The sequence below is a fragment of the Sporobolomyces salmoneus genome, assembly GCF_050403485.1.
Source record: "Sporobolomyces salmoneus JCM6883 DNA, S_salmoneus_JCM6883_v1_ctg23, whole genome shotgun sequence".
NCBI classification, from domain to species: Eukaryota; Fungi; Basidiomycota; class Microbotryomycetes; order Sporidiobolales; family Sporidiobolaceae; genus Sporobolomyces; species Sporobolomyces salmoneus.
In genome coordinates, this window is record NW_027481140.1 from 43819 (window position 1) to 56919 (window position 13101).

Sequence of the window (13101 nt, forward strand, 5' to 3'; positions counted from 1 at the left end):
CCGTGACGAGTGGGTTGATATGAAGTCGGGATCGTAAGGTGAAGAACAGAAAGCAACGAACAACGAAATCAAGCGAGTATTCTTGATCAGTCACCAACCACTTCAACCTCTCAAGATGGCGGGTGAGTACACTCGCTGGACTACTAGAGAGCTCTAGACTAATCGTAGTTGCCGCTTGTAGATACTGATGTTGATATGAAGCCTTCAACCTCGAACGATCCTCCTAAACGATTCGAAGTCAAGAAGGTACTCTATCCCTCTCTCGTACTCTCTGTAGAGCTGTCCACTGACTCGTATGGCCCTGTACTACAGTGGAACGCGGTAGCTCTCTGGGCATGGGTCAGTTTCGGATCTCTGTTCCCCTCTCTCGGATCCCTTCCTCTCTTTCTGTCCAGATCCGGCTGACTATTCACTCGTGTGCATATAGGATATCGTCGTAGACAATTGCGCTATTTGCAGGAACCATGTGGGTCCAGCTTTCGTGATGTCTTCACCGTGACCTGTGAGGTTTCTTACTTTCGCTGACCTCACGTTTAACTATCTGTCTTGCTAGATTATGGATCTCTGTGAGCTGAGGGTTGTGGTTGGGACTTGACGGGATGCGGAGACTGACATCGAGACCTTCAACGATTATAGGCATCGAATGTCAAGCGAATCAAGGTAGTGCGACCAATGAAGAGTGTACGTCTTTCTCGCTTGCGCGCAAATGTCAGAAAACACGCTGACACTGTCTGGCTGTCGCGAAAATAGGCACAGTCGCGTGGGGAGTTTGCAATGTGAGTGGAATTGCGAACTTTGTCTCTCTTCGTCGTGGCGATCAAGCTGATCTGACATACTGTCTTTGCGTCTCATCAGCACGCTTTCCACTTCCACTGTATCAATCGTTGGTTGAAGACGAGGCAAGTGTGTCCATTAGACAACCGGTAAGTCAAACTCTCCCTTTCCTGCCTCTCCACGGCTTCACACGACGAAGGAGGCGAGCATGCAGATACTCACAAATGCTCTTGGTCGTACACAGAGAATGGGAACTTCAGAAGTACGGAAAATAGAACGTTTCTACCGGTTTCCTTCGAAAAGGCGTGCGAAACGGAATCGACGTTTTGTATACCCTTCTCCCTCTCTCCGCTCTTCGCACGACCATGCCTCCCTTCTCTTCGTCTCTTCGTTGTTTTGTCTTCCTGTCTAAACCCGCTCACTCGCAACTCTGCCTTTTTCTCCTGATCCTCTTTTGTTTCTCGCTTGACGCAATCCCTTCTTCGCTTTGCCATGTATAATTTTTTCGTTCCTCAACCTCAGACCGAGTCCTGATTCCTGCTCGAGCCTGAAATTAGCGCAGGGAGGAAACAAGTGGGGTCTGTTCTCTCCTCGTGAATTTGATTTCCTTGCGTGTCTCCGTCGATCGGATGCTGAACTTCCGGCAAAGGTGCGGTGAACGGTCTGTGTAGGCCGTCGCGCGAGACTCGGCGTTGGCGGAGTCACCGAAGGCCCCTTGAGCACGATCCGCTCTCTCGAACGCAATTTCTCAGCAATTTGTGAGGTTCCCTCGTGCTGATTGCCCCCATCTTCTCTTTCCTTTCTATTCACTCACTACCATATGTCGCGCTCTCGCCCCCTACGTTCCACCAACACTATAGAAGAGGTCAGCTCTCGAATCTTCCCAGTTAAATATCGTTTAGTTCAAGACAACGACAATCTCGTCGTCGCCGGCCCCTGCGCCGTGTGGCTTCACGCCTCGACAGATGTCAAGCGACTGCCCCCGGACTTACTCAATATCCTGAGCGAACTCCGCTTTCCCAGCAAGGCGATCGTAAGTTTGAATTGATTTCAGACCATCTGGAGGCTGCAAGCTGACGATTGCAGGCTAAAAGCCTCTCGAGTTGGTCGACAGAGCGGACGAACCAATGCGTTTCTCCGAACAGACGCTGAGATAAGAGCAAAAGCGTCGAATGAAGTGAGCATCCATCATTCCTACGAAAAAGTTCAGCCGTTTACTGACGCTCTTCAAATAGGGACGACCGACTGGTATTCTATGTTGTTCGAAGATCCGTAAAGGGGACAACGTGGATCGAATTACCCGAAACTCGCGACAGAATGTCCGTCTTGAACGGTGTTCAATTGCTGCTCGAATTGATCCAGATGCAGCACTGGGCCGTGGTTCAGATACAAGCAGTCGTCAACGATCCCAGGAGAACGGAAACGGGGAAGTCGTTCGCTCGAGACGAGTACGATGAACGGTCTATCGTCTTCGTCCTCCTGTTCTACAGCATAAACACCCTCCTTACGATTCCTGGAGGATGGCCGAGCCTCAAATTTGATGAATCAGCTAGAGACGGGGCGTATGAAGTATACCGAGAATCGTTCAAGTGGTTCCATGAGACATTTGTACCCGACGTTGCGATGAAAGAATACGAGGGATCGGTAGAAGCGCCGATCGTCGATCTGGCGGCGGAACGGGTCTATGATGACCATCGTTCCAATGACAGGAAGATTGCAGAATTGGCTGAGCAGATTCAAAAGGCATTGATTAGTATCTCACGAGAACTCGAAGTGAGTCTGTATTCCTATCGCTGCAAGAATCTCCCACCTGACCACTGTTTCTCCATGCAGTCAATCGTGCAGTTTTCGACGGTGAGTACAGCGAATTAACCTACCTCCTCGGAATGTGACTTTCAAGCTTTCAAGCTTTCCCTTTTCGGTTTCCCCTTTGACCGCAGCCTTCGGCACGTCACCATGTCTTTCCCGGTACCTCGCATCAACATGTCGCAGGCCCTCAGTTCCATGCCGTTGAGCGTGGGAGAACCCCTCCAGGAACCCCATCGCGATCTTCGACGTCGAAAGGAGAGCAGAGCCCTCAACATTGATTTTCTTTCCTACTTCCCAGTATCTTCCCTTCATTTATTGTTCACCTGCCATCCTTTCCCATGTAACCTTGATTGTTTGACGCGCTCAACGAAGACTGAGCAGAGTTGAGTTCGAGTCGGTTTGTGAAGAGAATACCGGAGCAGTCGGACCGCAGTGCTTGGGGCGAAGCGGAGAGGCTACCGCACATAGTCGGGAGTAGTTCGATATAGCCGAGTGAATGGTACGAGAACAAGCATCATCGCCTTTGGGTTTCTCATCTTTGCGCTTCACTTTCTCGCCTATAACTATGCCTTCTGACGTTCTACCTGGTGCGTAGACTCACTGAATCTACCAGCTACCTCTCTGACCTTGATCATGTCCGCTAGGTGCTGTTGACGCCGCTTCCCCTCTCAGCTCATCCGAACTCGCCGTTCTCCGTTCTCAATACCTCTCGGAATCACAGAAAGGGTACTGCTCTACTCAGACAAAGTTCAATTACGCATGGGGATCAGTCAAGAGTGAATCGAAAGTAGAAGTTGCGGAAGGAGTAGCTTTGCTAATGGGTAAGCCTCGCCGACCTGCCTCTGGACATCACGAGAGCTCACGAGAGAGGACGAGTAGAGATCTACACGAATGAACCGGAAAGGAGAAGGGAATGTCTGTATTTCTTGTCGGTCGGTCATTACAAACTTGGGAATTACCCAGAAGCGAAACGATTCAACAGTAAGTCCTGTCATCGCTCTCCCGTATTGCGTTGAGGAGTGACGACTGATTTTGTACGAGTGTCGGCGGATAGGCTTACTGTTGGAGAAGGAACCGAATAACTTTCAATCTCAATCTTTGAACGCTTTGATCGAGAAAGCAGTTGCGAAAGGTCAGTCTGCTCTGTCTCCTTTTCCTCGTCCACTTACTGACGATTGCTCTCGTTGATGAGTAGAGGGATACATCGGAATGGCGATCGCAGGAGGAGTAGCTACCGTCGCAGGATTGGTTTTCACCGCTCTGGTTGCTGGAAACCGTCGACGATGAACACGCTGAGGCGTCTCCTGTCTCTCCCAATATGTACAACATTTACGATAACGTTATTGCTTCTCCTCTTCCTCTGTTGCTCTCACCTTGCGGTTGTTTCGAGCTCTGTGCAAGCTATCAGTTTGTAACAGCTCTTTCACCTTCGAGAAGAACTCCATTCAACGGTCTTGTCTCGAGAGCGTCTCTTCGCACATGGACAATCTCCCTTCGATGCCTCTTGGTAGCAATCTTTTCAACCTACACCTTCCAAGGCCGCTCGAGGAGCGATGAAAATGTCCCGAGATCGACGGTTCTCTGTCCTCCGTTCTTTTCGCACAGATTCGTCTCCTCGAGCTCACGACAACCTCCTTACTCCGCGATCGAGCTCACTCTAAATACGTCCTACCAGGATAGAGACATAAGAGACTCGGAGCACACTTGAGGAGAAAAAGACACCGACACAGTTTTCGTCGTTTGTTTCTTCGAAAAATTGGAGAAAGTCAGTAATCCGGTCGTTTCGACGCGCAGACAATGGCGCCGCTCTTCTTCTACTATCTCTCGAAGACCCACTCCCGAGTCACGCTCTCAAGTGAGATAGATTGAGAGACCGAGAGAGTGAAAATCAAGCTGAAATTCGAGAGTTTGCGACATTAGGTTACGAGTTAAAGTACGAAAACAAAAACGAGACGAGAATCGTGACAGAGAGAGGAGAGAGGAAATTGGCGTTCTTCAAGAGGAGGATTGCAGATCAAGCGATGAGGTTCATTTTCCTGGCCAAAGGAGACGGAGCTCGTCAGCTCTGAATGAAGAGGAGCTCGTAATACAAGCGACGTAGGACTCACATTCAGTTCGAGAAGACAAGATGAGCTCCAGGCATTCGTCCACTGTTAGCCAGAGTTCCAGCATCGTCGGAGACTTGTCGAGGAGTACGGAACGGGGCGATACTACACAAAGTTTCCAGGAATGTAGCACGCTGAGCAGTCATTCCGAGCATCTCCAAAGTCTTCGCCTGGGGAACACTGTAGAAAACGCTCCAGGTTAGAGGAAGTATCGAAAGGAAGGTTAGCGAAATAGAAAGAAGCTTACTCGAGCGATCTGTTGTCCAGTTTCACAGCGAATGAGATCATGCGTAGCTCGGGGAACGTGACGATAGTACATTGATCACTGTGGGAAGTGTTCGCTTGACTCCAAGGAGGGACGAATTGACATCTGAAATAGTGGAAGTTGAGTCAGACCGAGCTCCGAGGCAAACGTTTGGAAGGAAGGGAAGGGAAGACTCACCCTGGAGTGATCACAACGAGGATGCAACGGCGATCGGGAGCGATGTCACTATCAAACGACTCTGCCGAGTACTCGACCACTCCACCTCCCTTCTGTTTCAACTTGTAATCGAAGCCTCCGAGTTGCGTGAGGATCGTACCGATTTGAGCGAGGGTGAGGGAGAGAGAGGGGACCGAGGGAACCAGGATCGAACGGAAAGCAGTTGGGTCGACTCGAAGAGTAGAGTAGACACGCTTAATCCAGGTGACGAGGTAAAGTTCTCCTTGAATGAGGATGAAGGAATTGTCGGGGTATTTGAAGAGTTGTTGTGGCTTCAACTTGACGTAGGAATTGAGGTTGTTGTTGAGTGAAGCGATAGCCTGAGAGAGAAAGAAAGTCAGTGAATTCCATCACTCTTGCTCAAGCTGAAGCGGCGAATGTAGGGAGCTTACGTTGAAGGTATTCGAGCTTGAGCGAGCTTGATTCTTGAGGTACACCAATTGAGGTTGTTGTTGACGAGAAGCCGGTCCCCAAACATCCGTTTGTCCTCCCAAAACCGTAGCGCTGCGAACGACTTTCTTCATGCCCTGCAAGAGAGCGACAGATAGAGCAGAAATGGTCAGTAGCTCATTCGCGTCGCTCGAGGATCAGAGCATAGAAGAAACTGACCGCGAGTCTCGTCATCATTTTGACCGCCATAACCTTCGCTTCGGTCATGTTTCCGAGACCTCCGGAGGTATCGAGTATGATCGAATTCGTGTTGTCGAGAGTGTAGGGAAGTGCGATGAGACCATTGACAGTTCCGGGGACGAAGAGAGAGATGGAAGTACGGTTAACGTATTCGCTCCGAGCGAACGCGCGTTCGGTAAAGCCAGACTTCTTCTTCATCTCCCGGTGTCTCATCTCCCCACCAAAGCTCCTCGATGCACCTCTTCAGAAGGCGGTTCATCTCCCCAGCTTCCTTACCCGTCGAGGGATTCAATCCTTTCGCAAGAGCTCTCGTCCCTTCTTTGGCAGACACGACTGCCGAACGTGAATCCATCAAGGCTTGGAGACCAGCTGGTTCGAGAACAGCGAGTTGCTCGTAGACGGTGGTGTTGACGGTTTGTCTGTAAATCATGCTCAAGTGAGTCAGTTCTTCTCTTTCCGAGAGTCGAGAGAAGCTGAAGCTGATCAAGGCTCACCTCGCACCGCTGATAGGAGCCCAGCTTAGTACCCTGCGGTGTACTTCGTATTTCCTGTCAACCTCCGGAAGGGGTTGATCAAGCGGAGTTTGCATGTAACCGTAGATAGTGTCGAAACGATCGCTACTGGCGGCGGAAGCCATTGTGTAGATCGATGAAGGATTCGCGAAAGGTGAAGGAAGTAGAAGCAGAGGAGGAGAAGTGATGAGAGAGCGAGACGAGAAAGAGAGGAGAAGAGAGAAGGAGAGGGAAAACTTTTTGTGACGAAAGCAAAATTGCCGAGTGAGTGACTCGCTTCTTCCTCTCCAAACCTCCTCGAAATCGATCGAGACAGCAGGACAAGAAGCAAACTGACTTACTGAAGGCAACAGAAGCTGCACGACTCGCAGTCCACATCCCCTCGACCCGACTTTCATAAGTTCGCTTCACTCGCTTTCTTCCTCTCTCATCCCCGCCGTCTCCTCTCCTCGCCCCGACGCTCTACACTCCACTTTTCCGCTTGACTAGAATCAAAGTCTGACTCAGAACCTTCACGATTGGTATCAAACTCCCAATTCTCTCAAATCTCAACCAACTTCCTCCTCCCGAAATGCCTCGAGCTTCTGGATCCGGCACTGCGGCAACGAAATGGAGACCCCCTTCAGCTGAAGATGACGACTTTGCCGCTCAAGCTGCCGCCATCGCTGCAGCTCGAAGAGCTCCTCCTCCCCTCGCTCCAAGCAACAATCCTCCACTTCCTCTCCCTCTCGCCTCAGCAAATCCAGCAATTCCTTCGACCTCAGCTTCCTCGTCGGCAGTCTCTACGGAAGGTATCCAAATGGAAAGGTCGGTGCTCGATGCAGCTAGAACTCATCATTATCTACGAGCGCTCAACGATCTTTCGAAGGAAGAATTGGATAAAGGGAAGCAGAAAGGTACCTCGGGAGCGGTAGGAGCTAATGGAGGGAAAGATCAAGATGGAAAAGAGGTAGAGGCAGATGGAGAGGAGGATGAGGTAGAAATGAAAGAAGGAATTGCTGAAAAGAAGGGAGGAAAGAAACTTCGAGACGAAGTCGAGGAAACTTTGCATCCGTTCAGAGGAGACTTCGTGGTGAGTTCATCGGCTTCTCGACTCTAGACACGATGAACGAACAGGAGCTGATTCATGTATTCTCAGTCGGCGGAACTGAAACGTTCTCAACGTTGTCGAAATATCCGTTACGACTTCGGGATCGCTTTCGCTCTCGAGGACCTCTCCCTCAACCCCGAAGAAGTTCTCGCTTTCAAGTCCAATCCACAAGCTTTCGCAGAGGTAGCCAAAGAAGAGGCAGGAAAGAGGGCTCGACAAGCGTTGAAAAATTCGCTCGATATCGTCATGAACGGTCAAGTCGTAAGTCTCTCGTCTTCTCTGTTTCTCGAAGGCGCTTGATCTAATTGCTTCACACTTCGGAATAGCTGTCGCCGTGGGAGCTCACTCAAGGAATTCGACTTGGTTACCCAGGCTCAGACCTTATTGATTCAGCTGAAGCTTTCCTCAGTTGGGGAGAACACCACAAAGGTCAGAGAGTCATTCGCGGCAAGGTCAAACCGATTCTCTGGGCCCTCATGGACTACATCAAGTTGTTGACTGGTCAGGAATCTGGAATCGTGAGTTTCGTTCTCTCTGAAAAAGAAGCTTAAACACAAAATCTGAGCTTCAATCTTACGTCTCGCAGAATACCGTCCCGGAAGCTTCCCTTCGTGAGATCTTCGAGATCTTCAATCCTGCAGATGTGATTCAGCGAATTCGTCCCCGCTCCGGAGTCGACGTTGGTTACAGCTCAACCCAGTTCGCTCCTCGAGGATACGATCACGATGGGAAAAGGCGAGGAGCTCCGGAGGAACCATTGTCGAAGATGGCTTGGGAACACAAACCTATGTCGGACATTACTCTCGCGAAATCGAGGTTCTCGAAAGAGGGAAGGGATTGGTTTGATTTGAAAGGAGAAGCGATTGTAATCGATGTCGAGGGAATGACGAGTATGCGCTGGAAGGAGGGATTGGATTACTCACTCTATGCTAGATGTGCTGTTTTGGGAAGAACCGAGGACCTGACTGTAAGATCTCCTCTTTCTCAAAAAATTCTTTCTTCCTTCAGCATTTCCTAACGATTCTTCTTCCCTTTGCGACACAGTTAATCATCCTCTCTCGTAATGAAGTCTTCGGCCGACAAGCACCGTGGAAGCTCATCGAGATTGGAACCGAAGGAGATGCGAGAGGTCAAGTCCTCGGTACTGAGGTCGGAGATGAAGATTTGTGGTACAAAGCTCTTAAGAAAGTGACGCGAAATTGTAAGCTGCTCTCTCGCTCAGATATGCGCCATGCTATCAAGTTCTCGAGGACTGACACACATCTTCTTCTTCTGAGTGCAGTCACGGTGCCGATCGTTACCGACGCCCCAAATCACTTCGATGCGATGATGTCCGCTGCTCAACTTTTCAAGTGTCGACGACTAGGTGTCCCCGGTAGCCCGTGGACGAAGGTACCTTCGGAAGATTTCTGGAAGAACGTCAACGGAACGATCATCCTTCCCATTATCGGCGACAACAACCAATCTCACTCTCTCACCTGCATCGAAATGGCCGACGACTTCGCTCACGTTTACGGAGGGATCCTCAAACAAGAAAAGTGGAGCGTTGCGATGCTCTCAGCTTTCTCCGACAAGGTCCCCGGACAACCTCCGTTCTCTCCTCCTGGACTCAACCTTCCCTCGAGTTCTACGATCGATCTGAGTCAAGTCGAAGAAGCTGAAGTCGATCGAAAGGTCAAGAAGTGCGTTCTCGATGTTCGCCAGGAGATTCGCCTCTTTACCTTCAGACGCGAATTGGATGGTCATGCGATTTCGGTCCTTCTGGCGAAAGACGGCGGGAAGGGAGGAAGGAACGTGAACGTCACCAAAGGTCGAGAGGCTCTCGCGAGCTCAGGTCAAGAAGAAGAAGCTGCGGAGGGATGGGGAGCTTCGATGGTACTTTCGGCGTCTCCGAAAGAGTTGGAAGTTTTGGAATCGCTCGAAACGCGATGGAGTAATCTCAAACTCTTCGCGATGTATGTCCAGCTCCCTCTGCAATCTCAATCTCTCCCCGAACTAATCCCATCACTTTCTTCAGGCAAAATCCGAACGAAGCGAAACCAACCGTCGAAGACGTCAAGAAACACCGAGGAGAGCGCTCAGTTGGTAGCTACTTCACTGTCGTTGAGAAGGAAACGAAGGTACGTCTACAACTTCCACTGCTTTGCGCGTGAAAGAGCTGACCGATTCTGAGCTCGTTCGCTTTTAGGCGACAAAATCGACTGAAGATCTACTCACCGAAGATACTAGTCCTCCTCCTCTTTCTCTTCAGTCAGCTATGGAAGTCGAACACGACGACGAAGGTGCCTCGCCCCCAACCCTCGCGACCGCTCATGCATCTCCTGCGACAGACTCGACCTCGAAAATCCTTCCTTCCTCTTCCACGAAAGTTCTCGCCAACTCGGCTTCTATCGACACTTCATCGGATGCAGTCGCTTCTTCGAGCAACCCAGGAGGAGGTTCTTCGTCTAGGAAACGTTCTCAAGCATCAACAAGCGTCCCGAGTCAGGAAACGGCAAAGAAGAAGAAGGAGGTTGAGACCATCACGCTTGATGATGAAGACGACGAAGATCAACAGGATGACCTTGTGATCGTTTCCGAAAAGCATGGGAAGAGCGGAGGAGGACAGAATGAAGCGGGTTCGAAGGGTTCGAAAGGAGGTGGAAAAGAAAAAGAAAAAGGGAACGGAAAAGGAAAGGGAAAGATGTAGTACTCTTCCGGACGGGGACCAGCCTGTTTCACTCTGTCATGTTCAGCAAAGGTATCTTCGAATTGAGCCCGGTCGATTGAGGCAGATCTTGAGAAATTCTATCGTTCTTCTTCTCGCGAACTGCTTATGGACTTTGAACGCCGCGTACGTTCAAGTGGAACATGCGGTTTGCTCACCCGCAAATCCGTGTAGTCTGCTCGTCTCCGATGATCGGGACTAATGCCTTGAACTGAAAGCTCTTCAAAGCTTCAACCTCTTTCGACGCCAAATTCATCGTCTTCAGTGACAGTGAAGTCTCAGCAGAACGACAGGATATTCAAACACGAGAGCATCTGGACGACACCAAGACAATTGCTCCGAGTCATGCATGCTGTGAGGCATCCTCAAATACCCGCCGCAAGGAGTCGTTCGCAGGTTTAAAAGAGTCGAGATTACAACAAAACTTGAGAGAGCACTTCATACAGCCACGTTCGCGCCCGGAAAGCATTCCTGAGGCGTCTTGAGCTTTTCGTGCTTAGCGGCTGAACAACAAAGCAAGAACATCAGTCCGTAGAAACGAGAAACGAAAAATTCAAAGTTACGAACCGTGATCCCTGAGAATGACAGGCATCGACTCGATGAACATACTCTTGCAGACGGTGCATTGAATTTGGGTCTTTGCTGCCTTCTTCACGACACCTCCTTTGGTAGTTTCAACCTGGCACAAGAGAGATTAGCGAAAGTTCGGAAAGAGATTGGGAGAATGCTCACCTTGATACCGAGTTCTTCCTTCTTCTTTTGTTCCCTCGATCGAGCGTCCTTCTTTGAGAGTCCCACTGATGCGAACGGTACGAGAGAGGGTCAGAAAAGGAAGAGTTGAATGAGAAAGCAAGAAACTCCAACGTACTGGCTGTGAGTGAAGAGTGAGCGGTATAGAGCGAAGCTGAGTAGGTTCAAGTGAAAGTCTATCTGTAGACTGGGCTGGATCGAGTTGCGTAGAAGTGGAGAGAAGCGAAAGAGATCAAGCGAGATGGAAAAAAAGATTGGCTTCTTCCCTCTCACCACCACTTTGCCGGACTTCGATTCACAACATGGCCAAGAGAAAAGGAACCAGTCAACCGAAACCCTCGACGAGCGCAGCAGCTCCCGCGGCGAAGAAAGCTCGCTTCTCGAATCCTCCTCCTCCCGCTTCAAAACCTGCCTCTAAACCCGCCGCCAAGACCGCGACTTCGAGACCAGTAGTACCAGCAGGACCACCAAAGAAATTCATCGTCTCGGCAGGATCGTACGAACGGTTATTGTACGGTTTAGAATGTGAATTCGTTCCCTCGACTTCTTCCTCCTCTCCCTCCGCTCCTTCCACCCTCTCCGTCAAGCCCATCTTCTCCTTCCCTGCCCATTTATCCTCTCTCCGAACCGTCGCCGCCAGTACGACTCTCCTCTCTCCCGATATCGCGAAAGAATCGTTACATCGTAAAGTCGGAGGAAAATACCTCGTCAGTGGAGGTCAAGACGAAGTAATCAAAGTGTGGGACTTGCAACGACGTAAAGAGGTTGGTTCGCTCGAAGGAGACACGACGGGAACGATCACTTGTTTGAGGTTTTGTCCTCAACGAAACATGCTTTTATCGGCTTCCTCCGACTCAACGATCAGTTTATACCGAGTGAGGGATTGGGTATTGTTGAGAAGTTTGAAAGGTCACAAGGGAAGGGTCAACTCGATCGATCCTCATCCGGAAGGAAGGGTTTGTCTGTCAGTTGGAAAAGATAAGAATCTGCGAATGTGGGATTTGGTCGCAGGGAAATCGGTAGCTACCCTCAAGCTGGGTACTGAGGGGGACTTGGTCAGATGGAACGCAAAGGGAACAAAGTTTGGAGTTATCACGGCGAATACTTTGACAGTTTACGGAATCGTGCGTTTAATTTTCGCTTCTCTCGCGTGGTTCTCAGCCCGCTCTGACACAGTCGTCTCTCACGGAAATGTAGGATATGTCGATTCACCACACTTTGACCGCGCCTTCTCGCTTCCACGACCTTCAATTCTGTACCCCTCCCTCTTCCCTCGACTCTGAATTCCTCCTCGTAGCCTGTGAAGACGGCAAAGTCCGAGTTTTCGACGTCTCGAACCCTACTCCAGTTAAAGTCGGTCAAGAGGAAGACGAAGAGGCGTTCGAGAACAGGGCAAAGATGGAAGTTTGCGCAGAATTAGTCGGTCACACAAATAGGTTCGTTCTCTCTCTCTCTCTCTCTCTCTCTCTCCTGCTGATACTGAGCTTCACTGATTCGATTCGTGGATACAGGGTCAAGATGATGGATTTATTGGAAGTCGCTCTCCCTGAAAGCTCTACTCCCCACTCGACCGTAATTCTCACTACCGCATCCTCCGACGGATGCATCAATCTCTACGACCTCTCTTCCCTCCCCGTATCCTCTTCGACCGCATCAACCACGACAAAAGGAAAAGGAAAGGGTAAAGGCAAAGGTAAAGCCGAGGTAGAAACCGCGAAGGAGAAAGTGGAGATCAAGCCTATCGCGAATTTCGATACGGATAAATCGAGGTTGACGAGTATCTGCGCGATTGGACTCGTCGAGAAACGAGCGAAGGCGAACGGAGGAAATGGAGAAGATGCGGAGGAGGAGGACTCTTCCTCGTCGGAAGAAGAGGAGGAGGAGAACAACGACGAAGAGGAGGAAGAGGAAATGTTGGATAAGTTCGCTGGTGAAGAAAGCGGAGATGAGAACGAGGAATTCACGGGAGTCATGATCAACCTCAGCGATAACGAGATTGAGGAAGACAGTCAAGACGAAGATGCAGAGGTTGGAGATGGACTGGACGGATTGGAGGAGTTGGAAGATGATGAAGAGGCAGAGTTTGAGGGCATCGAAGACTTGGAGTAGAAACGAACTCTTCTCGAATCGAATAAGCTTCAACCGATCTAACTCAGTCGAGAAAGCAGATAACGGGAGAGAGCGAAAGAGACACTTTTCATCGTTACAGATTCGAGAGGAGAAACACAGCAAAACTCGGGCAG

At 50.1% G+C, this 13101-nt stretch overlaps 6 protein-coding genes across 6 annotated transcripts; 5 read left to right on the forward strand and 1 right to left on the reverse strand.

The window, feature by feature from the left end:
- Window positions 1–115: 115 nt before the first annotated feature.
- HRT1 (SCF ubiquitin ligase complex subunit HRT1) lies at window positions 116–1049 on the forward strand (the record flags this gene model as incomplete). The annotated part of the gene is made up of 9 exons (XM_076632116.1): window positions 116–122; window positions 182–246; window positions 313–339; window positions 428–466; window positions 554–566; window positions 637–681; window positions 751–776; window positions 856–923; window positions 1019–1049. 9 exons carry the CDS (start codon window positions 116–118, stop codon window positions 1047–1049), a joined length of 321 nt encoding a protein of 106 aa, XP_076487843.1.
- A 1042-nt stretch (window positions 1050–2091) lies between these two features.
- JCM6883_006325 (uncharacterized protein) lies at window positions 2092–2861 on the forward strand (the record flags this gene model as incomplete). Its single annotated transcript, XM_076632117.1, has 3 exons — window positions 2092–2547; window positions 2608–2628; window positions 2715–2861. 3 exons carry the CDS (start codon window positions 2092–2094, stop codon window positions 2859–2861), a joined length of 624 nt encoding a protein of 207 aa, XP_076487844.1.
- A 287-nt stretch (window positions 2862–3148) lies between these two features.
- FIS1 (Fis1p) lies at window positions 3149–3870 on the forward strand (the record flags this gene model as incomplete). Its single annotated transcript, XM_076632118.1, has 5 exons — window positions 3149–3170; window positions 3228–3404; window positions 3463–3564; window positions 3638–3715; window positions 3779–3870. 5 exons carry the CDS (start codon window positions 3149–3151, stop codon window positions 3868–3870), a joined length of 471 nt encoding a protein of 156 aa, XP_076487845.1.
- An 823-nt stretch (window positions 3871–4693) lies between these two features.
- On the reverse strand, window positions 4694–6436 carry JCM6883_006327 (uncharacterized protein; the record flags this gene model as incomplete). The annotated part of the gene is made up of 7 exons (XM_076632119.1): window positions 4694–4868; window positions 4936–5058; window positions 5131–5489; window positions 5562–5696; window positions 5779–5953; window positions 6039–6218; window positions 6294–6436. The coding sequence occupies 7 exons, from the start codon at window positions 6434–6436 to the stop codon at window positions 4694–4696; spliced, it is 1290 nt and encodes a 429-aa protein (XP_076487846.1).
- A 446-nt stretch (window positions 6437–6882) lies between these two features.
- Window positions 6883–10090, forward strand: JCM6883_006328 (uncharacterized protein; the record flags this gene model as incomplete). Its single annotated transcript, XM_076632120.1, has 8 exons — window positions 6883–7383; window positions 7450–7662; window positions 7728–7919; window positions 7988–8368; window positions 8446–8602; window positions 8684–9356; window positions 9419–9521; window positions 9590–10090. The coding sequence occupies 8 exons, from the start codon at window positions 6883–6885 to the stop codon at window positions 10088–10090; spliced, it is 2721 nt and encodes a 906-aa protein (XP_076487847.1).
- Window positions 10091–11160: 1070 nt separating this feature from the next.
- Window positions 11161–12967, forward strand: JCM6883_006329 (WD40 repeat domain-containing protein; the record flags this gene model as incomplete). The annotated part of the gene is made up of 3 exons (XM_076632121.1): window positions 11161–11982; window positions 12056–12294; window positions 12370–12967. The coding sequence occupies 3 exons, from the start codon at window positions 11161–11163 to the stop codon at window positions 12965–12967; spliced, it is 1659 nt and encodes a 552-aa protein (XP_076487848.1).
- Window positions 12968–13101: the final 134 nt, after the last annotated feature.